At 40.0% G+C, this 27,869-nt stretch overlaps 3 protein-coding genes across 11 annotated transcripts in view; 2 read left to right on the top strand and 1 right to left on the bottom strand.

The window, feature by feature from the left end:
• USP16 (ubiquitin specific peptidase 16) overlaps window positions 1-415 on the bottom strand; it is a 30,310-nt gene extending 29,895 nt beyond the window's left edge. For 3 of the 5 annotated variants that reach the window (XM_067739282.1, XM_067739283.1, XM_067739288.1), the window contains exon 1: window positions 158-415. The gene's annotated coding sequence lies outside the window, so the exon portion shown is untranslated. The remainder of the gene's footprint in view (window positions 1-157) is intronic. The other 2 variants (XM_067739280.1, XM_067739285.1) reach the window with 1 other exon arrangement.
• RWDD2B (RWD domain containing 2B) lies at window positions 405-12,371 on the top strand. Of its 4 annotated transcripts, none has more exons than XM_067739293.1 (7): window positions 405-586; window positions 4,881-5,055; window positions 8,476-8,557; window positions 9,789-10,015; window positions 10,130-10,197; window positions 10,323-10,685; window positions 11,257-12,371. In XM_067739293.1, exons 4-7 carry the CDS (start codon window positions 9,809-9,811, stop codon window positions 11,501-11,503), a joined length of 885 nt encoding a protein of 294 aa, XP_067595394.1. In that variant the 5' UTR covers window positions 405-586; window positions 4,881-5,055; window positions 8,476-8,557; window positions 9,789-9,808; the 3' UTR covers window positions 11,504-12,371. The 4 variants fall into 4 exon arrangements, with proteins under 4 accessions (XP_067595394.1, XP_067595395.1, XP_067595392.1 ...); XM_067739294.1 differs by having other exon boundaries at window positions 8,473-8,557; XM_067739292.1 differs by lacking the exon at window positions 8,476-8,557 and having other exon boundaries at window positions 406-586.
• Window positions 12,372-19,717: 7,346 nt separating this feature from the next.
• Window positions 19,718-27,869, top strand: part of LTN1 (listerin E3 ubiquitin protein ligase 1) — a 65,930-nt gene continuing 57,778 nt past the window's right edge. Inside the window, exons 1-4 of one of the 2 annotated variants that reach the window (XM_067739278.1) lie at window positions 19,718-19,802; window positions 26,012-26,215; window positions 26,738-26,836; window positions 27,343-27,573. In XM_067739278.1, the coding sequence (XP_067595379.1) occupies window positions 26,168-26,215; window positions 26,738-26,836; window positions 27,343-27,573 (378 nt within the window). In that variant the 5' untranslated portion in view covers window positions 19,718-19,802; window positions 26,012-26,167. Of the gene's footprint in view, window positions 19,803-20,803; window positions 20,953-26,011; window positions 26,216-26,737; window positions 26,837-27,342; window positions 27,574-27,869 lie in introns of those variants that run through there. The other variant, XM_067739277.1, reaches the window with a different exon arrangement.

Genomic DNA, 27,869 nt, shown 5'->3' with positions numbered 1-27,869 from the left:
GTGCATGCACAGGGTCCTTCCTAAGGTCGCCAAGGCCAGCATCCACGCTCAACTGTTCCTATTGCCTTGCTACTCAGCGTCCTTCAGGGACCAAGAGGATCGTTACTGCTCGGGAAGACCTTAGGAATGCAGAAAGTGGGACCCCACCACTACCTACCGAATCCCGAGCTGCATTATATACCAAGATCCCCGAAAGATTCCGCTGCAAGTTCAAATTTGAAGAGCGTTATTTTAAAGGACCATTTCCTGACTCAGGAAACTTGCCGGCTATGCTTCTCACTGACAGTGGCAGCAGCTGGGAAACGCCAATCCGGGAGAACAAAAACTCCGCGACCGAGAAGAAAGAGGCTGCGCCCAGGAATCCCGCTGGTCTCTGCTCGGGCTTCCGGGAAGAGCGGGCCTACAAGTGCGCATGCGCCAGCCCCGGAGGAGTCGGTCTAGCTCTCCCAGGCTGCCGGGCCAGAGCGGTTCGTAGACTTCCGGTTGCCTAGCCCTAGAATTTTGAGGCTCCCTCCGCATGCGAATTGAGCTGTCCGTACAGCCAGGACACTCGGGGTTACAGCACCGAGGGGGTCCATGGCTCGAGGTGAGTCCCTGTCCACTGGTGCTCAGCGGGATTGGAGGGGTCCCTCGCCGCAGCGGCCCCTTCCACGTCCCGGGAAGTTGGCTACCTGGTGGCACCCCCTTCCCACGACCTTCTCACCGCTCATTGGTTAGAGCTAGCTTCGGGGTTTCATGGCCCCGCCCACCCTCCCCGCACCACCCCGCTACCCTCGCCCTTCCCCTCACCCCCGCCCCCGGCCTGGTCAGTCGTTAGGGGCGACGGTGCCTGCGTATCTGGCTTCGGTAGTGGCCCTGGCAACTTTCTGAGACGGTTAGGACTCGGGCAGCGAGACGCGCTCCTCCCTTAAAAAAAAAAAAACTTGGTGGGGGGGTGAAAAGGATTCCGCTCAGGAAACTCAAGGTTCATTCTGCGTTCTTAAAACATTCATTAAAATCTCGAGTCAGAAACTTCTCATAAGGGTGTTTCTGGGACTGAAATCTCATCTACGAAAATAATTTGACAAATCACTTATTGTGACATCACTAGCGTAGTTGTCCACCCGTAGGTCTATTAGTCCCAAACTTTACTGGTTCCATTTCATCTTCCAGACCTCTAAACTCAATGAGGCCTCCTCCCAAATTCACTCACTCCCTGACTGAGTAAACAAACGTGCCTTTAAATAAATGTCGATTACTCCCCAAATTATATCTTCAGCCGGATCTCATAATTGTACATCTAACTGCCTGCTGGACATCTCTGCTTATAGGTGTCCTGATCGGCACTTCATTACCTAGTATGTCTAAAACCAAACTTCAGATTTCCATCATCTTCCCCATCTAAGTAAATGGCAGATCCATTCTTCCAGTTTCTTAAAGCCTTCGAGTTATTCTTACATATCACATATAATTCATCAATAATCCTATTGGTTCTATACGAAATCTATGTCCAGAACATGAACAGTTGCTTACCACCTCCATCGCCATACCTTAATCCAAGCCACTATCCCCTCTCCTCCTATCATTGTAGTGCCTACCTGGTCACCCTGCTTCCATCGTTGTTCCCCTACCCTCTTCCCAGCAGTGAGTGCGGGCCTCTTCATAAGTAAGTCAGACCCCTCCAGTGGCCTTCCATATCAGTCAGGATAAAATCCCAAATCCTAGCCATCCCTATGAGTTCCAACATGAACTGCCCCATATTTCCTTTCTAACCTTGTGTCCTTATAAAACCCTGCCCCTGGCTCATTCGGCCCCAGCCGCCTGGTGTAGCACCATCCTCTTTCATGGACTTTGGACATGCTGTTCCTTTTGCCTGGAAAACTTTTTGCCCAGTTAAACACATGGCTTTCTTCTTCAGTGCCTTCAGGTCTCTTCCCTGCAGTCACCTTAGCAGAGAGGCTGTCCCTGACCACCCCGTGTAAAATTCAACCACCCACCCTGCAACTTGAGCCTTATCTTCTTTATCTTCTTCATAACCGTTATTCACTGGACATACATATATGTGTGGGTTTTGTTGTCATGGTCTTCTCCCACTAGATTAAATCTCTGAGAGCGGAGTTTTTTTTGTTACGTTTATCCATTGTTATAGTCTTAGTGCTTGACACACAATAGGTGCTCAGGAAACATTTGTTGGGCTTCCCTGGTGGCGCAGTGGTTGAGAATCTGCCTGCTAATGCAGGGGACACGGGTTCGAGCCCTGGTCTGGGAGGATCCCACATGCCGCGGAGCAACTGGGCCCGTGAGCCATGGCCACTGAGCCTGCGCGTCTGGAGCCTGTGCTCCGCAACGGGAGAGGCCACAACAGTGAGAGGCCCGTGTACCACACACACACACACACGCACGCACACACACACACACACAAAAATATATATATACAAAGTCTCTAGAGAGTAAAGCAAACATTATATTTAATGGAGGGAGGCATGTGCAGTTCTAACTGTGTAGAGAAGAGCAAATATCATTAGGTCTGGAAAAAATGTTTGGGGGTCAGATAGGTTGGGATACTATGCATACTAAACCCTCTTGTTAGAAATTCATGGTGCATATTGGCATCTAACAATAAAGACTCTGAGAAATCACACACAAAAAGTGTGCCATATAATTTATTGTCCTAGACTTCTCTGGTGATCCAGTGGTTAACACTCCATGCTTCCAATGCAGGAGGCACGGATTCAGTCCCTGGCTGGGGAAGTTCCACATGCAGCGAGGTGTGGCCAAAAAAAAAAAAAGAGTTTATTGTACAAATGGGGTCACTTTTGTCTAGGATAAATACTAAACCAGTCAGTACAAGAAGATGACCCATGGTCACCCTAGAGAAACCTATTGAGCTTTGTGTCATTTAGCATTTCAAGAACTTATTTAAGAACACAATGCTTTATGTATTTTTTTTCCCCAGCATGGCATTGACACCCTGGTAAGGCATTTTAAGGACGTGAGTTGAAAACCACTGGGATTGGGAATGATTAGGTGGTGTTGGCATTGGTTTATACTCTGATCTGTGGAGACTGCCTATAGTATACAAGGCATTATTTTCATATTTTCCTGATTCGTGTCCAGTTAATCCTAATGAAGTCAACACCCCACCACATTAATCATTCCCATAATCTTTGGTGTTTTTGACAGGACCCACTGCAGCTACTGACCTGACACCTCTGAGTAGTTTGCATTTCTTTTTAAGTGGAAGAACTTTTTTTGCTCTTTAAAAGTACCATAGAGTGAACTAGCTAAATTGTTGGCCAAATACCATTTTCTGATGTTAAAGAAATGACCCAACTATATTGGATGAAATAAAGAAGACTTGAATAAATAGACGTGTTCTTAGAGGGCTTATAATGGATCATGCAAGACACCCTTTGGGAAGTGGATCCGCTCTCAATACGCTGGCATTTTGTGATACTGTGTCTTTGAAACTAACAGCCAGATGGTGAACTGGGATAAATTCACTCTGTTACTGACCAGGGTTCTTGGCTTCCTTAATCAATAGAAATTGATAAGAGGCCAGACAAGAAATTCAGGCAGGGCTTTATTGGAACCCCTGCTGCAGCAGGAGGGAGTGAAAACAAGTAACAAGTTCCCTTGCTCACTCCGGGGGCAGGGGAGCTGTTTCCTTATATGGGGTGAGGATAGGGGTGGGTCCAGGGGTCGGGGTGGTCTGCCTATCCCCTTGGTGGTGCTGTGTGGCTTTTTGGTCTTTTTGTATGTTGTTCATAATTTGCCCCAGTTGCGCCTGCATGTAGTCAAATTTTTAGTCCCTTATAGTTTCTTTGTATTTTTTTGCTCGAGGAGACATTTGTCCGCCTGCAGGCACTGCAGCAAAAGGTCCCAGGTCCCAGCCTGTCTCAACTCTATTGGGTAGCTGTCAGGGTTGTTAGCCAGTATGCCTTTCCCCCCATCCGCCGGGAACCTAACACACCTCCACCCCATTCTCCCAGACCACAACACTGTTGCCCAATCACCGATTATGTGACCTTTTCCCTAATAGATAGTTGGCGCCCTCTTGCTTGTTTCAGTATACTTCTATCAGACACTGCATACAATCAGTATGATGACAATGTGGAGTGTGAATTGATGGTTGATGGAGAAATTAGAGGCGGAGGCCAGGTAAGAGGAGTCATGGTTCTGGAAGGAAATAGATGCACACTCAACTTTGAAACTGAATAGGCTGTTTCATAAAGGGGCTATTTACAGAGGTGTGGCCACGTTTAAAGGAACCATGACTATCCCTTGGCTGAAAGTTCTGCTGGAGCTAAAGAAGAAGGGCTGCCTGCAGAAGCTTGGTCATAGAGGGTCACAGCCATTGTCAGAATACCACCAAAGCAAGGAAGGAGTAGTGAGGAAATACCCTAGCCTCTTTCTCCTCCCATCCTCCCACTTCCTGCCGGAGCATTGGCTGAACCCAACCACAAGGAAGGCAGAAGACTTGGGTGCTATAGGCTATAGAGGTCAGCTGTCCAGAGTCCAGGGCAGGGAAAAGAAGGGCCAAGAATGGATTTAGAGGATAATCAGAAAGTAATCAGCCCAAGAAGAAATATTCCAAACGATGTGTCCCTGAATTAGACCTTGGTAGTTGAGCTTGTGAAGAAGGGACAGGTTCCGGCCTATGCTGTTTTTCTTGTGCTTTCCTGCCTTGCACACCTGTTCTCTCTCCCCACTATGCCTCCTCCTCCCTTGTCTAAGTCTTACCCTTCCTTCAAGGCTCAACCCATATCTTGCTGCCTTCCTCAAATCTTTCCTGATGACCTATTTCATTGATTATGCTCTTATCTTAATCCTCGTGATAATACCTATACTGGTCATTAAGCACTTGGCCTTTTTACCTTCATTGTTCTATATTTTATTAGATATAAGTCCTGATCTTTGAACTAAATAGAAAGTTCCAAGAAGGAGTGAAGGATGAAGCTCTACATATAGTAGCTGCTTGATAAACCTTTACCAAAGATTAAAAGGAATTCCATGAAGACACCAGTAGCTGAAATAATGGTGTTTGATTTCACGGAGTAAATTCTCATTGAGAAGGTAAGCCATGTTTTCCTGTGCAACAGTGGGATTGAGCTCTTCTTTTCCATTCGGAAGAGTAACCCTTATTTTTTTTCTGGTGAATTTAGAAGTACTACATGCTAATCATAAAACGTCAAACAATATAGAAGCACACAAATTAAAAAGTGAAAATCCTTCTCTTCTTCCCTCTACCCACATTTAGCCAACTGTTAATAGTTTGGTGAATTCTCTTTGTGATTTTTTTTCAAGTATGTGTGATGGTATAAGAATGAATAGTAATATCATTATTTATTGATTAAGATTATTTATATTGCTCTACAATCTACTATTTTAGGTAACCATATAAAATGAACATCAGTGTTAATATCCATTGTTAATATTATCTCATAATATTCTACTGTTTGAATATACAGGCATACCTCATTTTATTGCACTTTGCAGATACTGTGATTTTTACAAATTGAAGGTTTGTGGCAACCGTTGAGCACATCTATTGGTGCCATTTTTCCAACAGCATTTGCTCACTTTGTGTCTCTCTGTCATCTTTAGATTGGTATCCAGAAATCCAAGGGTACCAACCAGAAAAAAAAAAAAGAAAAATTTAAGCCCTAACAAAAACCTGCTGTATCTAATAAGGTATCAAGAAAAGTACAGTCTAGCAAGACAGAAAACATTTAAATAATAAATACTGTATACCAGGCAAATCCCACAAAAACACTGTGGCCTCTCCCCTACTAACACCAGCAAAGGGAGCCTAGATTCCATCTTCACTGAGCTGTAATAAGCACCTAATGCCCACCCCTTGTCAGAAAGGTGCCAAAAATGTCTGAGTTGGGACCCAGGACTTTCCTCCCTGCTAGGCAGTAACAAGGACTGCACTACAGTGTCAGTGTCAGCCCCATGTCAGGTCCATGTCAGACCACATGAAGAGTTTGTATGTCTGCGTGATGCAGCAATAACAAGGGACCCTCTTTTATCCCCTTCTGGGGTGTTGTCAGAGAGGTCTAGTGGAAAGTCAGAGCTCTCAACACCACCTACCATTAACAAAGCCACCCCTAACCCTGGTGTTAGTGGAGGCCACCTGGGGAGCAATAATGAGGCACTCCTATCACTCCCAACCAGGGAGGTATCCTTAGAGGTCTACAGTGGCACTAGAACTCCCATCCTCACCCAGCAGTAATGAAGAACTCTCTCCACTCCCTGCTTACCTTAGATGTCAATAAAAGCTGAGTAGGGAACCTGGATTTCTATCACACTTGGTAGTAATGAAGCAGCACCCACCTCTTCCCCTCCTGAAGCAGTATCAGATAAAGCATGCTAAATTGGAAGATTTAAATAATATCCAGAGTCTCTTAATACCCCATATGTCCAAGTTTCAATCAAAATCGCTCATCATACCAAGGACAATGACAATCTCAAACTAAATGAAAAAAGAAAATCAATAGATGCCAATACTAGAATGACAGAGATGGGAGAATTATCTGACAAAGATTTTAAAACCCCTATCATAAAAATTTTCAAGTGCAATTACAAACACACTTGAAGCAAATGAAAAAAATAGAGTCTCAGTAGAGAAACAGAAGACAGAAAGAAGAACTAAAAAGAAATGTTAGAAATGAAAAATATAACAACCAAAATTAAAAACACAGTAGATAGAATCAACACCAGAAGGAAAGGAGCAAAGGAAAGAATCAGCAAACTGGAAGTTACAACAAAAATTACCCAATCTGAATAACAGAGAGAAAATAGACCAAAAATAAATAGAGTTTTAGGGACATGTGAGACTATAACAAAAGATCTGACATTCATGTCATCCGAGAAGGAGAGGAGAAAGAGGACAGAACTGAAAATGTACTTGAAGAAATAATGGCTGAAAATTCCCCAAATTTGTCAAAAGGTATAAACAGATTCAAGAGACCAGATTAATGTCAAGCAAGATGAACCCAAAGAAATCCACATTAAGACACATCATAGTCAAAGTTCCGAAAACTAAAAGAAAGATATCTTGAAAGCAGCAAGAGCAAAATGAACCTTAGCTATAAGGGTAAACAATTCAAATAACAGAGCATTTTTCATCAGAAACTATGGAGACCAGAAGGAAGATGCATAATACTGTTCAAATGCTGAAAGTAAAGAACTATCATCCCAAATACTTATATCCAGTGAAAATATGCTTCAGGAATGAAGGAGAAATCAAGACATTCTATGATAAAGGAAAACTAAGAGAATTTGTAAGACTTACCCTAAAAGAATGGCTAAAGTAAGTTTTCTAAACAGAAAAGAAACAATAAAGGAATTATGGAGGAAATATCATGACTGAGCAAAAATATAAATGAATAAAATGGATTTTCCTTGAGTTTTCTGCATCATATTTGATGGCTGAATCAAAAATTATTACACTGTTGTTCTAAATATATGTAGAAGAAAAATTTAAGATCACTATATTATTATTTTTTTAACATCTTTATTGAGGTATAATTGCTTTACAATGGTGTGTTAGTTTCTGCTTTATAACAAAGTGAATCAGTCATACATATACATATGTTCCCATATCTCCCTCTTGCGTCTCCCTCCCTCCCTAAGATCACTATATTATTAACGGAGGAAGGTAAAAGTAAAAGTGACATAAGTTTTCTGTATGTTACTGACACTGGTAAAATATGATACCAGTAGACTGTTATAATTTGTATATACATATGTGTGTAATTATATATATATAATATTATATATATATAATTTAGAGTAACCACTAAAAAAGCTATAAAAAGAAATACATGCAAAAACATTATAGATTAACCAAAATGGAATTGCAAAATATTTTCAAAAAGGCAGGAAAAAACCCCCAAAGAAATAGAAAACAAAATGGTTGACTTAAGACATAACATATTAATATTGCATTAAATGTAAATGTCTAAATACTATAATTAAAAGATAGAGATTGCCACACACATACACACAGAGTTATCTCATCCAAAATGTCAATAGTGCCAATATTAAGAGATGCTGAACTGAGTCTAATTAAAGTCTAGACCCTAGACTTTCAACAAATTCATGTTTTCTACTGCATACACACTGCTGCTTTCCAAGGTAGCTGGTGTTGACAGTACTGAGCCTTTCTGAAGTTCTGCAGCTCCCTTCCCCACCTGACCAAGTTAACAGAGGGAAGAAAGCTGAAATCTGTCAGTTATAATTCATTCACCCCTTTCCATCTTCCAGAATTTTGTTGACAGCTTTTATCTATTATTTCCTCTCCCTTTGTCTTTAAGAATCTGTTCCTTTACTCTAGTTTAAATGGGGGAAAAATAGAGAAAGAGAAATAAATACCTGTGCTCAGCCTTCGTGTTTTATTAGAAAGCCCCACAATTTTTCTTGCAAATGAAATTAAAATCAATTTATCAAATTCTAAAAAATTTTTTTAAATCATATTTTAATTAGCAGATTGGTAACCTTTATAACCTTGGAGTGGGGAAGACTTTTCTAACAAAGATTCAAAGTCCAGAATCTGTAAAAGAAAAGGCTGGTGAGTTTGCATCCTTAAAAATAAAAACTCATGAATGGCACACACAGACACAAAACACCATAAAAAGACTATGTATTAAGAATTTTTTTAAAGGAGGGGACTGTGTAAAAATTTTAAACTTCCATGTAGCAACTTTCTGGAAGGCAACTTGGCAATATCTACCAAAATTTTTAAATGCTGTATCAACCAGCCACCTGTACAAACTGATTCTTGAATATACAGTATTCACAGTTCAACATGCAATATATATAAACTACCATTATAGAAGTATTCATAATAGAAAAAATCTGGAAGCAACCCAAGTGCCCATCAGTAGATAACAAACGCAATAAATTATGACATATCTACATGATTCAGTATGACAGTCAACCACTAGAAAGAATGAGATAAAACAATATGTGCTGACAGTGAATAGATCTGCAAAATATATTTGGGGGGAAGAGGGATAGGAAGTAAGGAAAAAAGATGTGCATATATGATCCCCGTAGATACATTTTAATTATATATTTAATTTATTTACACATACCAACATGTGTTTTCCATATATGTATAATGCCTAAAATGTTTTCTGTTTCTGAAACACCTAAAACTCTGCCTTGGATCGGGGACTTGGACAGATAGGGGAAGCAGTCACCAGCAGCAAACTGTATCTTCATTTTATAACCTTTCTCTGCCATTTGAATTTTATAATCTTGTACTTTTTTTTTTAATGTTAACATGGGTTACTTGAGCTGTGGGATAATTAGCCTTTATTCTCCCTTTTTCACATTCTTCTACTTTTTAAAAAACTAACTAATATTAAGGTGGAAAAATTAACCGTCCACATAACTAACTCTCTTCCTTATTCTTTTCATTCTAATTTTCCAAGGTAACCAGTCAGAGCCTCTGTCCTTGTTATATCATTGATATGGTGTTTGACTACATAATTAGTTTACTTCAATGTAATTGCTCATTGTGGCAGCTCAAGATGCCACATCAACTATCTAGAAACAGAGGAATTTGGTGCCTGCTTATTATTAGAGTTTTATGGCTCTCATTGGATTGTCCTGTTCTTTGGGTCCTTAGCATATTACATCTGAAAGTAGAATAGCCAGAAGGTATTCTGATTAACTTTCATATTTTATGAAGAAATCAAATTTTCAATAAGTTTCCATATTCAGTAAGTACCCATATTGAGTTCTCCCAAGATTGTATAATACTTGTAAATGTCTCTATTATCCTATCTTCCTAGAACCCTACAGATATCCAAAAATGATTGAGATTGAACAGGCAGAGGCCCAGCTCTCTGAGTTAGACCTGCTAGCCAGTATGTTCCCCGGTGTGAATGAGCTCATAGTGAATGACCAGCTGGCTTTAGCAGAACTAAAAGATTGTATTGAAAAGAGGACAATGGAAGGACGATCTTCAAAAGTTTACTTTACTATCACTATGAACCTGGACATATCTGAGGAAGCAGTGGTAATTAAGTTTTACTTTTGGAAGCATGTTTCATGTTTACTTTTGAAACATGTCTCAACTTAAAACAGCCCTTACGGCATTTTTTTTTCTCTCTCTTTTTTTGTTTTTTATCAGGTGATGTTTTCTCTGGCCTGTGTTCTTCCCTTTAAATACCCTGCAGTTCTGCCTGAAATTACTGTCAGGTATGTTACAGAAACTGGCCAATTCTAGAGGTCAAAACTAATCTGAGAATAAAAGCAATTCTCAAGTTTGTTTTCTGTTCCAAGAAAATTGATTTAATTTTTTAATCCCATATCTTTTCCATCAGATCAGTATTATTAAGTAGATCCCAGCAGGCACAGCTGAATACAGATCTGACCACATACCTACAAAAGAATTGTCTTGGAGATGTCTGTATATTGAATGCCACAGAGTGGGTTAGAGAACACGCTTCTGACTATGTCAGCAAAGACAACACACCTTCCCCTGTTCCAGGAAGTACAGTCCAGCCAGTTGACCTCATTCTCACAAGACTCTGGATCTACAGCCATCACATCTACAACAAATGCAAAAGAAAGAACATTCTAGAGTGGGCAAAGGAGCTTTCCCTATCTGGGTTTAGCATGCCTGGGAAACCTGGTATTGTTTGTGTGGAAGGCCCACAAAGTGCCTGTGAAGAATTCTGGTCAAGGTTGGCTTTCACAACTTTTGTATGCCTTGTCAATAATTTTAGTACTAAGCACGATACTAGAGATGTGGAAATCAGTATGTATGGGGACTCAGTCTAAAACAGCACTCACATATGATCAGCATCACTCCCTTCACCTGATACAGGGCGCAAAGAAGATGCTCTGTAGATAGATGTTAAATCGAGCCCCTGCCCAAGATGGTGTCTACTGTTCTCTCCATGTCTATGGATCTGATTCTCCCCTCATCTTAGTGATGCTGTAAATTGTGAACCCTGTGAAACAAGGGGGTTTCTAATCTTCTCATTTCTGAGAAGTCCCTTTGGGAGGTCGAGATTCAGCAATTTCCACATTTCTAAAATGCTAATACAAGGCAGTGATAATGGCAATAAGTGAGTTTGGGGGTGGGATTATAACCAGAATCATATTTGATTAAAATAAAATCCATGTGAGATAAAAGTAGATTTCTTTACTTCTAGGAAAAGGCACTGAGAAATCTGTTTCATAACTTCTATTTTCAGTGCCTTAGAATACACAACACATTTTCAAAATTTCTACTCTGAAAATTTCTTTCAGACTCAGAAAATTAAACTGGAAGAGAATTTTAATTCGCCATCGAGAAGACATTGCTTTTGATGGTACAAATGAGGAAATGGAAAGACAAAGAAAATTTTCAGTTTTTGAAGAAAAAGTATTCAGTGTTAATGGAGCCAGAGGAAACCACATGGACTTTGGTCAACTGTATCAGTTTTTAAATGCCAAAGGATGTGGGGATGTTTTCCAGATGCTCTTTGGTGTGGAAGGACAAGGAGCAGAAGAGTAGTTGAAAGTGTTTTGCTACTGTTGGTCTTTTGACTTTCTCCCCGACTCTTTCTTGAAAGATTAAGTAATTTCCCTTTAGTCCCATTCTAAAATGTTAAGGGGGAGAAAAAGAGGAAAAGTAGTATAGCTGAAATGCATCTGTTAAAAATATTCATGATTGAATGCGGAACTGAGTTTGGTTTTGTTTGTTTGTTTGTTTGTTTTGCGGTACGCGGGCTTCTCACTGTTGTGGCCTCTCCTGTTGCGGAGCACAGGCTCCGGACGCGCAGGCTCAGCGGCCATGGCTCACGGGCCCAGCCGCTCCACGGCATGTGGGATCTTCCTGGACCAGGGCACGAACCCGTGTCCCCTGCATTGGCAGGCGGACTCTCAACCACTGCACCACCAGGGAAGCCCAGAACTGAGTTTTAAATTATAATCTTAAAATTGTTTATAGACATGTCTTGACATATAAACTACCTATTTTGAAAGAGAAGTTAATTATATTTGAGGACGATAGAGTTGGTGTTAACTTGCCACTTATTCCCAATCCCCTTCCCCTTTATCTGCCTCCACTAAGAACCTGGGAAAGCTTAATGCTCACTCTCTCCAGGCTCTCTTGCAGCTGGTGGGGGGGCCAGGGAACCTTTGGGAAAACTTTTGCTTCCCTGATTAAAATGATAGATGCAGCTAGGGCACCTCTTCCCTCTCCTTCTGTCCGAAATACCAGAGTGATGGCTGGAGCTGCAGTAGTCCTTTCAACCACGAGGGAAGGAAGGGCCAAAAGAGCCACAGAGATGCCAGTCCTCAAGCTGTTAAACTACTGATCGGACACTAGCCGCTGCCTATCTCTAGACAGCTTATTATGAAATAAAACCAGTTTATTTATATTTCTGTGTCTGTTACTAGCAGTTAAAAGCGAGTTTGCCAAATAGATTTTTTTCAAAGCATTAGTTTTGCATCTGCCCCAGGCACTTGATACAAAGATTAGTGAAATTTTTCTTAAACGGAGTTTTCAGTTCATCTCTATTTTTGTATACTCATGCTCTGCCTCTGCTCCTTGGCTCACCTCACAGAAGGCTTTGAAGCACGAGCAGAGCTCAGACTTTTTAATAGGCCTCAACTATTCATCAAACTGGTAATTTAAAGCATTCGTTTTTGGAAAATTGGATTTTGACAAATTTTTCTCTCTGGAAGTGGCTTTCTGTAATTTTATTTTCAGCAAATTGACTTAGAGTCAAATAAACACACTATCTGGATTTTTTTTTTTTTTTTTTTTTTTTTTTGGCAGTACACGGGCCTCTCACTGCTGTGGCCTCTCCCGTTGCAGAGCACAGGCTCCGGACGCGCAGGCTCAGCGGCCATGGCTCACAGGCCCAGCCGCTCCACGGCATGTGGGATCTTCCCGGACCGGGGCACGAACCCGTGTCCCCTGCATCGGCAGGCGGACTCTCAACCACTGCGCCACCAGGGAAGCCCCACTATCTGGATTTTGAGGCCCTCCATAAATCAGTTTCCAAAGTGTTTATTAAATATTTACTAATTGCTAGCACTCAGCTTGGTACTGTGTGTTGGGTATTCCTTGAAAAGTCAGACTTGGATAGAGGAGTGGGCATGGGGGACATAATGCATTGTTTATCTTAGTAAAAAGTTGGAGGCAATGTACCGTGCCCATCACTAAGTGAATTAGTAAATACATTATACTACATACTATCCAAGTAAAAATCAAAAGTAATAAAGTGGAACTAACAAGGCAATGTGGATAGATCTTAAATATAAACACAAATAAGAATCCGAGTGGTATTCATAGCACAGTGCCTATATTGGCTGCATATCTCATGGTGCCTCCTCAGATTCCCTCCATGCTGCCCACCTCCCCAGTGCCCTGTCAGTTGGCCTGGAAATACTAGTCCTTCCTCTGCTGCCACCACACAGCCAGCTGGACCAGCTGGATGTTTAGTTTCTGACTCCCTCCAGCCACTTCCAGATTTGGGTGAAATACCCCACAGCGCGTGAGACTGACATCCCTAGAGGCCACCAAAGGGGCCAAATGATGTACATGTTACTTTCAGTAGGACTAAATTGCTATAATTTTTTTAGTCTTTATACATTATTTTAATTAAAAACACATTGTTATGTGTAAATATATAGATCTCAAGTATAATATAAAAACATAGACTACAATAATGTAGCATTATAAGTTTTCTTCCCAGACAGACCTGTCAAATTTAGACATTGGACTATCAACACAGTGACCAAGAAAAGTACAGATTTTCCAACCTCATGATCAATAAATTTTTTTGGAGAGTGGATGGAAGTATTAGAAAACAGCAAATTAGATGGTCCTGCCTACATTATATAATGTAAGAGACACAATAAAAGCTGTAAGAAACTATAGTTAAATGTTAGAGGCAACATAGCTTTCTTAGACTTTTACCAATGATTATGTACTTCATATATAGACATCCTTAAATGTAAAATTGTTCAGTATGTATCTTTATTCCACAGTGACAGTTTGTCATGTATTAATCTGAAAAATATCTTGAACTGGAATCATCTATAAAGAAATAATGACAAACCTTTAAAAGAAACTTAGTCCCAAATCAAATCATGTTTAAAAATTAAAAGATCTATAGAAAGCAAGAGTGGAGGCAGGAAACATTGGCTACATGTCCATTTTTTATTTGTAAAAGTAATTCCTGTACAAACAATAGTATTATCGAGTCGAGTAAAACAAAACAAAATTTAAACATTCTAAAATTAATCCCACAAGCCCAAGTGTTCAGTTTGGAGTAACAAAGTCAAAGCCAGTCCTACCATCTGCACATTAATTTGATAAACTGCATTAAAACAACAAAAATACCACATCTGCTGTGGTGCACAACGGATGATTACTTTCGGCACTTGTATAAAAATAACTGTGACACCGTTTTGTTTTTGGTTTTGGTTTTAGCTGTGTATCAGGGAAACCCAACATAACGTATCATTCGTGAAATTCCATTAAAGCTACAAGGCAGCCAAGAGTTAAAGGTATATAAGGGCAGGTGCACATACATAACTTGCCAGTCCGCTGCCCCCCAAAACAATTATTACAACTACATAGTACAAACTGGGCCCACAAAAATTCTGCAAAAGGGGGTACAAGGAGCATGTGCTTCCACTTAAGCACAATCTGGCAATCTGATCCCACCGCGTCGAGGAAGGATGGAGGCCTTAATGACCTTTGCGGACCACTTCGAGGAACAGGGCCTGGCGAGGGAAGATTCCGGCTCATAATGAAAGGCAGGTGCCTGGCTACCTACGGAAACCGGGGTCCCGAGCGGCTCCCAAGAGCGCTGGGCCTTAACGGACACCACGGCCTTCTCCTACAACCCCGCACCTCCCCCGTGCAGGACCGCCGCACATGCAGCTACAGAACGCAGCTGGGAGGGGCCCTAGGACTCTTCACGCATGCGCCCCGCCTTCGTCGGCGCGCCCCAGAAGCACTAGCCCGTGAGGGTGGGAGACGTGGTGAGCGCAGGTAGCGTAACCGCAGCTGGGACAGCTGGATTCGGGTCTGGTGAAAGGATTCTGACCCTGGCTTGAGTCCTGCGCTTGTCTTTCGGACGGGGTTCCTGCAACCGTGCCAGTTGCAGCCCTGGCACTGAGATACGGTTTTTGTTGGGTTGTTGTTGTTGTTGTTGTTTTTTAATACTTATCTTTTACTCTCTTGGGATTTCCCGGATGTTGCTAACAGCTGGGATGATTGGAGGAATGATGCTCTCTGGGACCTGAGTGGCACCTTCGAGGTTCAGGGTGTCCCCCGATTTTAACCAGGGAATTACTGAAATGAAGGATTAATTTTTTTAATATTAAAAATATATATATTTGGTTTTAAACTGATATATTTTTTTGAAAGAAATTTAAGTAGTTTCAGAGAAGTTTAAATGACATGTGTTCTCAACACTATTGTCTTCCTGAGATAGTTTGAGGTTCTAATTTATGATTCTTTAAATAACACTAAGTTTAACCCAAAATGCAAATGATAGGAAAAAGTGATTTTTTTCATAAAGAAAATTCTTAAGTTCATTGGCCTAAAGTTCTTATTTTACCTGAGTTCTTTTTTAAAAATTTATTTTTTGAAGTATAGTTGATTTACAATGTTGTGTTAACTTCTACTTTACAGCAAAGTGATTCAGTTATACATATACATACATTCTTGGAAAAAGTAATTTTTGATACACCATCACTTTTGTTCTTAAAATATTTTCAAATTATCTATTTTCAAATAGTTCCTAAATAATAATTTGCTTTGGATGATTGAATATAGGCATTTTGCTCATACCGTATGGAGGCTTAATTCCCCCCCCCCCCAGGGTGTTTGGCATTTTGGATTTTGTAAACTTGTTCTCTTGCTTTTCCCCACCCCCCAAAATATATGTAAATAAGTGTAAGCAATATATTTTTACTAGAAAAGATGACCATTGTAGAAAATGTACAAATAACTGGATGTAAAACTCACCCATAATCTCCTGCCTAAGAAGACAAATTTTCGTTTTATGTTTTATTTTTTAGTATATTACTTTTGCATATATGTGTATGTCGTCTTCCTTTTTTAAACAAGTCATACTGTACATGCTGCTTTGTATCTACCTTTAATTAAACAATAGGTTGTAAACATTTCCATTATATTAAATATTTTCAAGACTGTCTTGTATTCGGTTGTCTGAGTGTACCATAATTGATTTCAGCAGTTCACTGTTTTGGTCGTGAGATCGTAACATTTTTGGTTTGGTTTGGTTTGGTTTAGTTTAGTTTCAAAAACAAAGCTGCTCTGAGCGTCCATTATTATCCCTTCAAGTTAGATTTCTAGAAGTGGAAATTCACTCTTAAACTCTGGATTTGTCTTGCCGATTGCACTTGTGAAAGGTTGAGAAATGAACGTTGCAAGACCTCTAAAATTTACTTTGCCCTAGATTTTTACCAACACTGATTATTATTTTGCCAGTTTAATAGATTGAAAAATCTACATTGGTTTATGTTATTTCAGTTGACTTTTAGAATGGGCTAATACTTTTTACACGTGTACTGGTCAATTATATTTCCTCCGTGGTGAATTGCCTGTTTATGCCTTATTTATACCTAAATGAGAAGCCTTAAAATATTTATTTGTAAGAACTTTTTTTTAACAGTAAGCATATTAACACCTAGTTAATGTTGCAGATGTTTCCCATGTTTGTCTATTTGTTTTTTCTGACATAGAAAAAAAAAACTTTCAAATTAATGTTACTGAAATGTATCAATCATTTTCTTTATGGTTTTCTGTCTTTGGAGCATTGACTGGGAATGCTTTCCCTACTCCAGGATAATTTTAAAATATGTCTATATAACCTTATAACATTTTTTGTTTTAAAAAATCTTATTGTGAAGTAGATATGTAACATTCATACTATTTATCTTACTATGAATATTTACCTTATACAAAAAGGTAAAAAGAAGTAAAAAATGAATAGTCATAATCTTACCAACTAGTTTAAGAAAACTTTACCGACAAGTAAAACTTTACCACTCTACTACACAAGTGTGGTTGAAATCCTCTTGTGTACTTCTGCTGATTACAGTTCTGTTCCTTAGCAGTATTAACCCCACCCTAAAGTATTTATCATTCCCATATATTTCTTTTTTTTTTAATTAATTAATTAATTTAATTTTTGGCTGTGTTGGGTCTTCATTGCAGTGCATGGGCTTCCCATTGTGGTGGCTTCTTTTGTTGCAGAGTACAGGCTCTAGGCACGTGGGCTTCAGTAGTTGTGACACACAGGCTCAGTAGTTGTGGCTCACGGGCTCTAGATCGCAGTCTCAGTAGTTGTGGCGCAGGGGCTTAGCTGCTCCGCGGCATATGGGATCTTCCTGGACCAGGGCTCGAACCCGTGTCCTCTGCATTGGCAGGCGGATTCTTAACGACTACGCCACCAGGGAAGTCCCCCCATATATTTCTTTGTACTTTAATGACGTGCGTGTGTATCCCTGTACCACATCTTATGGCTTCATTTTTAACATTCAGTCATCAGCAATTCATTTTAGAGTGCTGCATGAAGTAGGTACTAAAGTTATTTTCTCAGAAGGTAAGCAGTTGTTCCAATGATATTTGCTGGATAATCCATATTCTTCAGACATTTGAGATGCCACTTTTATCAGAGCCTGAATGTGGGTTCTGGATTTGCCATTCTATTTCAGCTTATTCCTAACAACACTGTTAGGATTGTTACGGCAATATCTTGAGTTTTGAAGTTTAGAAGGACAAGTCATTGCTATGCCTGCTTTTCAAAATATCTTTAGCTATTCTTTCATGTTATTCTTTCATGTGAACTTTTGAGATAGTTTTGTGATATCTGAAAACAAAATCTTACTGAGAATTCTTTTGGGAGTACATAAGTTACAAACTTAACTTTCAAGATTTGACATCTCAGCTATTGTAATTTCCCATCCTCTCTCTAGTTATAACTCTTTAAATTTTTGTAGTTTTTTTCCTCTACGTACTGCACATATATATTGTTTAATTTTTATGTATTTTGGATTTTATAATTATCTTTAATTAGGTCTTTTATTTTAGAACTTATTATTTTATAACATCAAAATTGATGTTACAATCAGATAGGACAGACTTCTCTCTTCATTGTTTACCAAAAATATCCTTTTGATTCTCCTTTTATTCTTCCAGATAAACTTTTAAATCATGTGTCCAAAGTTCATTAAGACTTTGGTTTACATTAGAGTTATGGATATTTTGATTAGAATTGACATAACATTACCACTTTGGTAGGCACTGTTTAGAGTACTCTGGTTTACGAGGGTCTCATCTTCAAAAGAGACAACCACTGGGAACTGTTACGTAACGGAGACTATTTTCGAATGCCCAAACCAATTATAAAATGGTGTTCTAAGGGGCTTCCCTGGTGGCGCAGTGGTTGAGACTCCGCCTGTCGATGCAGGGGACACGGGTTCGTGCCCCGGTCTAGGAAGATCCCACATGCCGTGGAGCAGCTGGGCCCGTGAGCCATGGCCGCTGAGTCTGCGCGTCCGGAGCCTGTGCTCTGCAACGGGAGAGGCCACAACAGGGAGAGGCCCGCGTACCGCAAAAAAAAAAAAAAAAAAATTACATAATAAATACATGAATATATTCTCCTTGTATAAAATAAAATCTTACAGGGAAGGCTTAATTTCCTTTGACTATAATTCTTAACCCTAACCTCTTTTCTTGCCACCTCTTTCCCCTAAGGATTAACTTCAATTATCAGATTGGTATGATCCTTGCAGCCTTTTTTTCTGTGTATTTACATAATATATATGTATCCATATAATACTGTTTTATAAATTTTTTAGACACAAATGGTATTATGCTGTACATATTACTCTATTTGCTTTCAATTTAAGAATGTCTTAGAATTCGTCCCATGTACGTACAGATAAACCTCTTAACTGCTGCCTAATAGTCCATAGAATAGATATAATTTACTTAGCCATTCCCCCAATGGATAGACACTAGGTTGTTTTCAATTATCTTGCTATTATAGTGTTTTAGGGAACATCCTGCAGCATGTCTCTGTATGTTTTTTTTAATCAGGGTCCAGTCAGGAAAACAGAAACTTCACTACTTATTTAAAGAGAAAAAAATTTAACATGGGAGATTGGTTAAAAACGAGTATAAAAGCAAAAGGAGAATCCTGAGGTAACAGAGGTGATTACTGCACAGCAGTTACTATCACTAGGGCTAGTAAAGGAAAGAAGGAAAGAAGAGGTTGGGGTAATTCGAATTTAGAAGTTTGGAGGAGGGCCTGGAAAAGCTGGGGCTCAGTTCAAGCCTCTGAAGAGAGGGTGGTGCCCGGCTGTAGTTGCTCTCCGGAGCTCAAAGAAGGTACTCCGTGATGCTGGGCCTCTGACTTCTGAGAAGGGGGCACCACTGGCCGTCTTAAGAGCTCAAAGGAGAGGGCCCATGGAGCTAGGACTCATACTTCGGAGGGGAAAGGTCCTGCCTGGCTGCTGCTGGTACCCCTGAGGTGTGCAATTAGGTTGACTCTGGTGGTCGAAAAAAAAGATGGAGACGGAAAACAACTGCTGCCTATACCAATTGCTGCTACCAGGGCAAAGAGCTGCTGCTGAGATGATGCTAGCAGTATGCAGAAAGTCGCTTCTTCCTCTTCTCTTTCCGTCTCCTTCTAGTCCATTGTCCCCCGCCCCGCCCCCCCCCCCCCCCCCACGTTGAAGGAACCTAACAGGAAGACGGCTGACTAAAGGAGAAATAGTCTGCAGAGCCTCCGTGTCATGGAGTCGATTATAATACGGTGAGTGTGTGCGCATGAGATAATAACCAGCAACATGTGCTTATGTTTCTGTGCTGTGATTCTGAGGAGCAAAATCACTAACTACAAAACCTGTAAACTTCAAATTTTAAGAGAGACTACCACACTACCCTCTTTTCGAAAAGCTGCACTAACACTTTTGATATGGGGGGAAAAAACGCGGGGGGGGCGGATTTAGAGAATATTGCCTAGAGCACTACTTTGCAAATTTTAACAAAACCTGGGAACATTGTTAAAAATGCAAAATCTGATTTAATAGTCCCAAAGTGGGCCTGACAGTCTGCATTTCTAAGAAACACCCAGGTGATACCGATAATTGCTTTTTTGGGGGGCGGGGGCTGCGTTAGGTTTTAGTTGCGGCACGCGGGATCTTCCTTGAGACGTGCGGGATCTTTTCGTTGCGGCACGCGGGGTCATCTCCAGTTGTGGCCTGCGGGTTTTCTCTCTAGTTGTGGCTCGCCAGCTCCAGGGCGCGTGGGCTCTGTGCTTTGTGGCACGCTGCCTCTCTCGAGCTCAGCGAGCTCAGTAGTGTGGCACGAGGGCTTGGCTGCCCTCTGGCATGTGGGAATCTTAGTTCCCCGATCACGGATGGAACCCTCGCCCTGTGCACTGGAAGGCGGATTCTTTACCACTGGACCACCAGGGAAGTCCCGATAATTGCATTTTAAAAAGTCTAACATTGTCCCATCTTCCTTCAGCCACTACTGTGTCATTCTATTGCTACCCTTGTATGAAAACACCTCCCTTATGGCCCATGCCGATTTCCTACCCGCTAAGCAGGGAACAAATCTTTGCTGCAGGAAAGGGAAGAAGCAGGATTTAGCGCTATGCTTGGCTTCCTATTGGGCAGGGGTCACGTCAACTCAGATGGGCGTGTCTCCAAGTGCGACATATCCCGCCACGGATGGCCAGGGACGCGGCAGAAGGCGGGAGCGGAAGTGGGGCGGCATGTGGGCGGGTGGGTGACGGAAGGGGAGGGCCAGGGGAAGGCGTTCCTATGGGCCCTTTTCCGGTGCAAGGGGCCGGAAGTTGTGGCCCGGTCGTGTCAACTGGGGGGCTGAGGTTCGAGAGTGCCGCTGAGACCGCGACCATGGGCGGGAAGAACAAGCAGAGGACCAAGGGAAACCTGAGGGTGAGTGCGGGGTGGCCCAGCCAACCTAGGAGTCCTCGCCTCGCAGTGGCTGGCTCCGCCCGGCGCAGGGCCGGAGGATGTGTGCAGCGCGGCAGTGGGGAGGCGTGTGTTTGCGTGTCGAGTGTGACCTCTCTGTTGTGTGTGCGTCCCCGCGGGCGGGGTGGATTATCTCTGAGCAGATTGGGGAGTCGTAAGAGAAAAGATGTTCCGTGCCAGAGCTGTCCCCACCCGAGCACATCCCCCCCGCCCAACATTTTCATTAAGAATTGGTTCCGTATCGGCTTCAAGAGGAAGGTTATCTGCCCAGGGTGGCAGGGGTGAACAAGGGAATTGGGTGGGAAGCAGTTAAGGTGAGCCTGGTGTGCAGGGTATCTCGGATCGTGTCGCTCCTTCGCTCATAAACCTGCTGTGGTTGCCCACATCCCTCGGGGTAAAGGCTAAAGCCGTTACGACGATACATACACGGTGCATGGTCTGCTGCGGCCCCTTTCCACCTCCGACCCCATCTTCAACTCCCTCCGCCTCGCTCACTCCATCTGGCCACGCTTATCTCATCACCGAAACTTGACCTTGCCTGGCAGGCTCCCCGACGCTCTTTTGTTAGGTGCCTCCAAATTTTGCCCGAGATATCTCAGTGAGGTCTCCGGTGATCACCCTATTTTAAGTTGTAGCCCTCCACCCCGCTCCCTTTTCTCCTTTCCTGCTTTATTTTCTTCCGTTGCATTTATGACTTCTAACATATTAGTTGACTGTCCCGCTTCATTTACTGTCTTGCTTCACTAGGATATTAGTATAGGATATAAGTATCATGAAGGCAGGCGTTTTTATCTGCTGCTGTTATCCTCGGAGCCTGGAACAAGGATTAGCATATAGTAGAAGTTCACTAAATACTTGTTTAAACCCCAGAGTGGACTAAACCTACAAGATTGGGGATGCCGTAATGATATTTTTTATAGTACTAGGTTTATTATGGCACAGTCTAATTTTATGAGGATGCTTTTTTCCTGTTTGTGAAACAATTCTTGTGATTCCAGTACCACATTTTCTTAGATCTGTCACTTAATCTGTTTTGGAGGTTAATAATAGTAACAGTGATAATAGTAACTTACCTTAGTACTCTCCTAAATGCTTTACTTGCATCCTCATTTAACTTTAAAAAATGTTCTCAATGTTTACTTTTGAAATATTCCAAATATTAGCAACAACTCATAATTCTTTACCTAGAATTACCAATTGTTAATCTTTGGTCACTTTTGCTTTTTCTTTCTAAATATATGTATTTTGCTGAACCGTATGAGAAGTAGTTGCAGAAATCATGACCCTTAACTTCTAAATACTTCAGCATGTATATTCTAAAAACAGCACCATTCTTCTACATAACCGTGAGCAATTATAACATGCAGAAAATTCAACTTCAGTATAATACTATTATCTAATAGTATACATTATTGTATTCAGATTTCTGTAGTCATCTCAATATTGTTCTCTATAAGTTTTATTTAGATATAGCATTTAAAAATTTTTTTAAATTTATTTTTGGCTCTTGGTACACGTGGGCTTTCTCTAGTTGCAGTGAGCAGGGGCTACACTTCGTTGCGGTGCACGGGCTTCTCATTGCAGTGGCTTCTGTTGCAGAGCACGGGCTCTAGGCACGCGGGCTTCAGGAGTTGAGGCACGTGGGCTCAGTAGTTGTGGCTTGTGGGTTCTAGAGCATGGGCTCAGTAGTTGTGGTGCACGGGCTTAGTTGCTCTGCGGTATGTGGGATCTTCCCGGACCAGGGACCGAACCCATGTGCCTGCCCTGCATTGGCAGGCGGATTCTTAACCTCTGAACCACCAGGGAAGTCCCTAGATATAGCATTTTAAAAAACATCCAAGATCCATGAAAGGATCACCCATTCCATTTAGCTATCATTTAGATCTAGGCAGTTTTCCTAGTGCCTTTTTTTGGAGGAAGATTCTTTTATGACATGGACAATTTGGAAGAGTCTAGGCAATTGATTTCCTTAACTTAGATTTGTCTAATTGTTCCTTATAATTACATTCAGGTTAAACAGTATTTGACAGAAATGCTTCATAGATGATGTGTAATTTCTCAGTGCCTCTCACACCACGGGGACACATAATGTCTGTTTATTAATGAGACACATAATCCCATTATTGGTGGTATATGTGTAATCACTTGATTAAGGTGATGTCCATTGTATAAGTGTCTCTTTTTATTGGCTATTAACAAATAATATGTGGAGTAGTAATTTCAGAATAACCTGTTCTCTCATAAACTTTCACTTAATGGTTTTTAGCATCCTTTGATAATTCTTGCTGGAATCAATTATTATTATGGTGGTTTGAAAACTTATGTTTAATCTTGACTACACCTAAGTAATGATTTAGTGACTGTTGTCTCATTTTAAAGATGATGATTCTGAGGCTTTGAGAATTAACTTGCCTAAATTCATGTAGTCAGGAAGTTGTGGAGTTGGGATTTGAACTTCAGAGTGGCAGTCATTCATTCAACAGAAGAGTTTGAATACTGAATGCCGTGTTTTCCAAGATGACAGAGAAATTTTCTGTTCTTGAACTATTAGTTTGATGATAGATAAGTAAGCAAATAATTATAATATATTAAAGAATTATGATACAGGTATCAGAAGCAAAGTGGGAGAACAGAAAAGAATGGTGATTGACCGGAGAGGCAAATGTTGAAAACATGAATGTGTTTTCAGGGATAAGTGGGAGTTTGTCAGGGAGAGAAAAGATTACACAAAGACCAAATTGTGGATAACTAATAAGAACATGCTGTGTAGCACAAGGAACTCTACTCACATACTCTGTAATGGCCTGTATGGGAAAAGAATCTTAAAAAAAAAAAAAAGTGGATATATGTATATGTATAATTGATTCACTTCGCTGTACACCTGAAACTAACACAACATTGTAAATCAACTATACTCCAATAAAATTTTTTTTTAAAAATGTTTGCTGTTTGAAAAAAATGAATAAAAAGACCAGATTGTGAAAAGGCATGACATATTTGGGGAACTTTGTATTGAGTTTGGAACTAGAACATAAATGGTGGGAACAAAAGGGAGCAGGGAGGAGGAAGTGGGACAACGGAAGAAAAAAGTGTTAGAAAGATGACTGGAGAGGTCGAGGCCAGATGGTGAAAGATCCCGAAAGCTTCCTGAATTTGGTCTTTAAACTGTAGACTCAGGATTGCCACCTCAAATGTTATACCTCTAGAAGCCAGGCACAAAAGAATGAAGTAGGTGTAGTATAAGAAAATTAACTAAGGGCTTCCCTCGTGGCGCAGTGGTTGAGAGTCCGCCTGCCGATGCACGGGACGCGGGTTCGTGCCCGGTCCGGGAAGATCCCACATGCCGCGGAGCGGCTGGGCTCGTGAGCCATGGCCGCTGAGCCTGCGCGTCCGGAGCCTGTGCTCCCGCAGCGGGAGAGGCCACAACAGTGAGAGGCCCGCGTACCGCAAAAAAAAAAAAAAAAAAAAAAAAAAAGAGACAATTAACTGCCAGAAATAGTATCGAGGTTCTTAATTTTTGAACTGTGGGTATGAGCATCTAACGTACAGTGGAGAAGGTAACAAGAAACAGTAACTACATTTTAAGTTCAAAGTAGACATTGAAAAAAAGATACAATTACTTGAAAATAATTTGTTTCTGTGAAACTGGACATCTGATATCTTTTCTGTACTTAGTTATCACTGTCAGTTCTGGTCTTCAGGTCAGTTCAGAATTCAGCCTTGACTCCTTTAGCTTTTAGCTTTTTATACTATTGCATTATTCTGTTTCATAATAAAACTGTTTACACATGAGATTATAGGTAAAACTCCAATGTCTTAATGTCATCATAGTTTTCAGAATTATAATTCACTAACTTCCTTTGTAGCTCTTTATTCATGTATCAATATTGAGAAAGGTAAACTGAATAATGTTAGTTCATTTTAATAAAGTTTTAAAATAGAGAACCTTTTTTGAAATTAGGCCAAGTGCCACTGTTTTGAAAAAATATCTAGTCCATCATTTTCATTTCTGGTCACTCATTTCAGTTTAGAAAGTAGTACAGATTATTATTCCTTGATAAATGATTTTCCCAAACACAGTTTTGCTAGGTATGAACAAACTGAATCACACATTTGGATTTTCAGACATTCTTACGGAGGAATAAGAAATAGGTGAGTTTAGATGGGTTGTGATGTCATCCTGGACATTGAACTGAGACATTTTCCTATTAGATGACAATGAATACATTAATTTCTTTCAACAGTTCAAGTACTTTCTTTCTTTGTCACAAAGAATCCTTTAATGTTTAGTACTGGAAGCTACTATATTGTGTATCAATCAAACAAGCCACTGACTGTTTCAAAACAAAGGAGTGTATCTTATATCCTGATCATTGTATTGATTTTTATGTACATACTAATGTAATTTGTAACCATTTTAGCCCAAAGAGACTTGGTTAGGCTTTGGGTATGTGGAAATGAGTGTGTCTGCCCACAAGGAACTCCTGGTCTAGAAGTTGCTATCATTAGAGTTGTCCTAGGGTAGTTGCTTAATAAATATTTGTTGAATGAGTGGATGAATAAAGAGATATCCATTTATGAGTTAATTTTGCATCACTACACAGTATACATATATGTGTATACATACTATTTATACAAAAGTTGGAAATAAAAAATTTCATAAAACAGTACTTATTCTTACCATATGTGATGCATTCTGATTTTTAAAATTTTGTTCTATTTCTTTAAAATGTTGTCATGGCCCATGAGCCTCTAATGGCTTGTAATCGCAACTTTAAAAACATGGTTCTGATGTTTAGGAAACTAGGAAATAGCTCCTAGGATCATTATTGTTAAATTCTTGGTGACAAAAATATTTATCTTTGGCAGACATTGCAATAGATGCATAGGCTAGGGGGAAAAAGCCCTCAAATAGAAGTTTGCTTCATTGTGGGAATTGTCAAGTAATTACTCCAAAGAACTCAAAGTTAAATTTTGAACTTTTCCTTGACTCTAACTTTTTTTCTCCCTACTTTCTTACCAGCCTTCAAACAGTGGCCGAGCTGCAGAACTCCTTGCCAAGGAACAGGGAACAGTGCCTGGATTTATTGGTTTTGGAACATTTCACAGTGACCTAGGCTATGTTCCTGCTATTCAAGGAGCTGAAGAAATAGACAGTCTTGTGGATTCTGATTTCCGAATGGTGCTGCGAAAACTTTCAAAGAAAGATGTCACGACAAAACTAAAAGCAAGTTTTATTGTTTTCATTAAAATGATCAAGAAAATCTTTTTGTTAAAATGTCATTGGCATATTTTATGTAAAGAAGAATGAAGAATCATCACTAATAAGTACTTTTAAATGAAGAATCATCACTAATAAGTACTTTTACAATTGTACTTTTTGCTGATACAGACTTTAGGTTATACTTATCTTCTGGGTTATAAGTTAGTTTGTTGTTCTGCACTTTTTAGAATCACTTTGGAATTCTGGCTTTACATTTTTTCCTATTAAGTAATGTAATTTTGACTCTATAATTTTAAATGGGGTTTTTTTTTGTTTGTGTACGTTTTATATATTTTTTAAAACAACTGAAAAGTTTCTACCATAGTAACCTATAAGGAACTCTTCGGATTAGTCCCATGTGACACAAACAGGGATGGTGTATTCTCACGTTACATAAAATAGACTAAGCTTCTAGAACAGCATAAATATAATCAACAGCCAATATTATGGCTGTTGATCCTTAATGATTTTAATAATTTATTTTAGGCTATGCAGGAATTTGGAACCATGTGTACAGAGAGAGACACGGAAATTGTAAAAGGAGTTCTTCCATATTGGCCAAGAATTTTCTGCAAAATTTCACTAGTAAGTATTAAGACTTGACTAGTTTATTTCTGTTGTGGTTTTTTTGTTTTGTTTTTTGTTTTTGTTTTTGGTTGAAGTTGTGGGGACTGTCAAATTTATATGATTCATTTTTGGTGAGGGTTATGGAATGTTATGTCAATATTATTATGCAGATTGGATCATGTTGGGTTGTAAAAAGGAGTCTGTTAGGTCCTTACAATAGAATTACCTAGATACTTTTAAGCCATAGTAAATTTTGACAATGTAATTTCTTTGTATACTTGCTGCAGAAGAATGAGAATGAATTGCTTATTTATTCCAGGTTTAGCCCTGACTCTTTGAATACAGTCATTTTTATCTCATTGGGAAAAGGAAAAATTAATCAGTTTTTTAATATAATTATTGATTTTAGTTTAGCTTTGTGCATAGGTGAATTCTTATTAATGGGTCTTCATCGCATACCCAGAAATGTCAGTATTTATTTTTATGGGTTAGAGCTGTTTTAAACCATATTATATTTTCAATAGGATCATGACCGCCGGGTTCGAGAAGCCACACAGCAAGCTTTTGAAAAACTTATCCTTAAAGTTAAGAAACACTTGGCTCCTTACTTAAAAAGTTTAATGGGCTATTGGCTAATGGCTCAGTGTGATACTTACACACCAGCTGCATCTGCAGCAAAAGATGCCTTTGAAGCAGCTTTCCCTCCAAGCAAGCAGCCTGAAGCCATAGCATTTTGTAAGGATGAAATTACAAGTGTAAGTCCTTGGAACCTTTCTGTATCTATTTTTAAAGTATTTAAGGGATATAAAGCGTATTACAAAGGCAGCTCTTTTACCTAGCATTGTGAGGGTATGAGAAGTGAAATATTTTCAGTGGAAGATTGCGTTTTTTAAATGGTGTTTATCAAAGTTGACCATTTTGGCTTTTTAAAACATAATTAACTTTTTGGATTGGATCTTTCTAAATGATTTAAGTTTTCCCTGTTTATTTTAATGTTTTAATTTACTGTATCTAAAAATATTTAGATATGTGCTTTGTAATATATAATCTA

The sequence above is a fragment of the Pseudorca crassidens genome, chromosome 5 (genome assembly GCF_039906515.1).
Source record: "Pseudorca crassidens isolate mPseCra1 chromosome 5, mPseCra1.hap1, whole genome shotgun sequence".
NCBI classification, from domain to species: Eukaryota; Metazoa; Chordata; class Mammalia; order Artiodactyla; family Delphinidae; genus Pseudorca; species Pseudorca crassidens.
The sequence above is the reverse complement of the archived record's forward strand: the minus strand, read 5'-3'. Positions and strand labels throughout refer to the sequence as shown.

Excerpts from the sequence above, each read along its gene's own strand:
- RWDD2B (XM_067739291.1), top strand. Across the intron at positions 10,016-10,129 it reads ACATATCTGAGGAAGCAGTG|GTGATGTTTTCTCTGGCCTG; the intron begins GTAATTAAGTTT and ends GTTTTTTATCAG. Across the intron at positions 10,198-10,322 it reads CTGCCTGAAATTACTGTCAG|ATCAGTATTATTAAGTAGAT; the intron begins GTATGTTACAGA and ends CTTTTCCATCAG.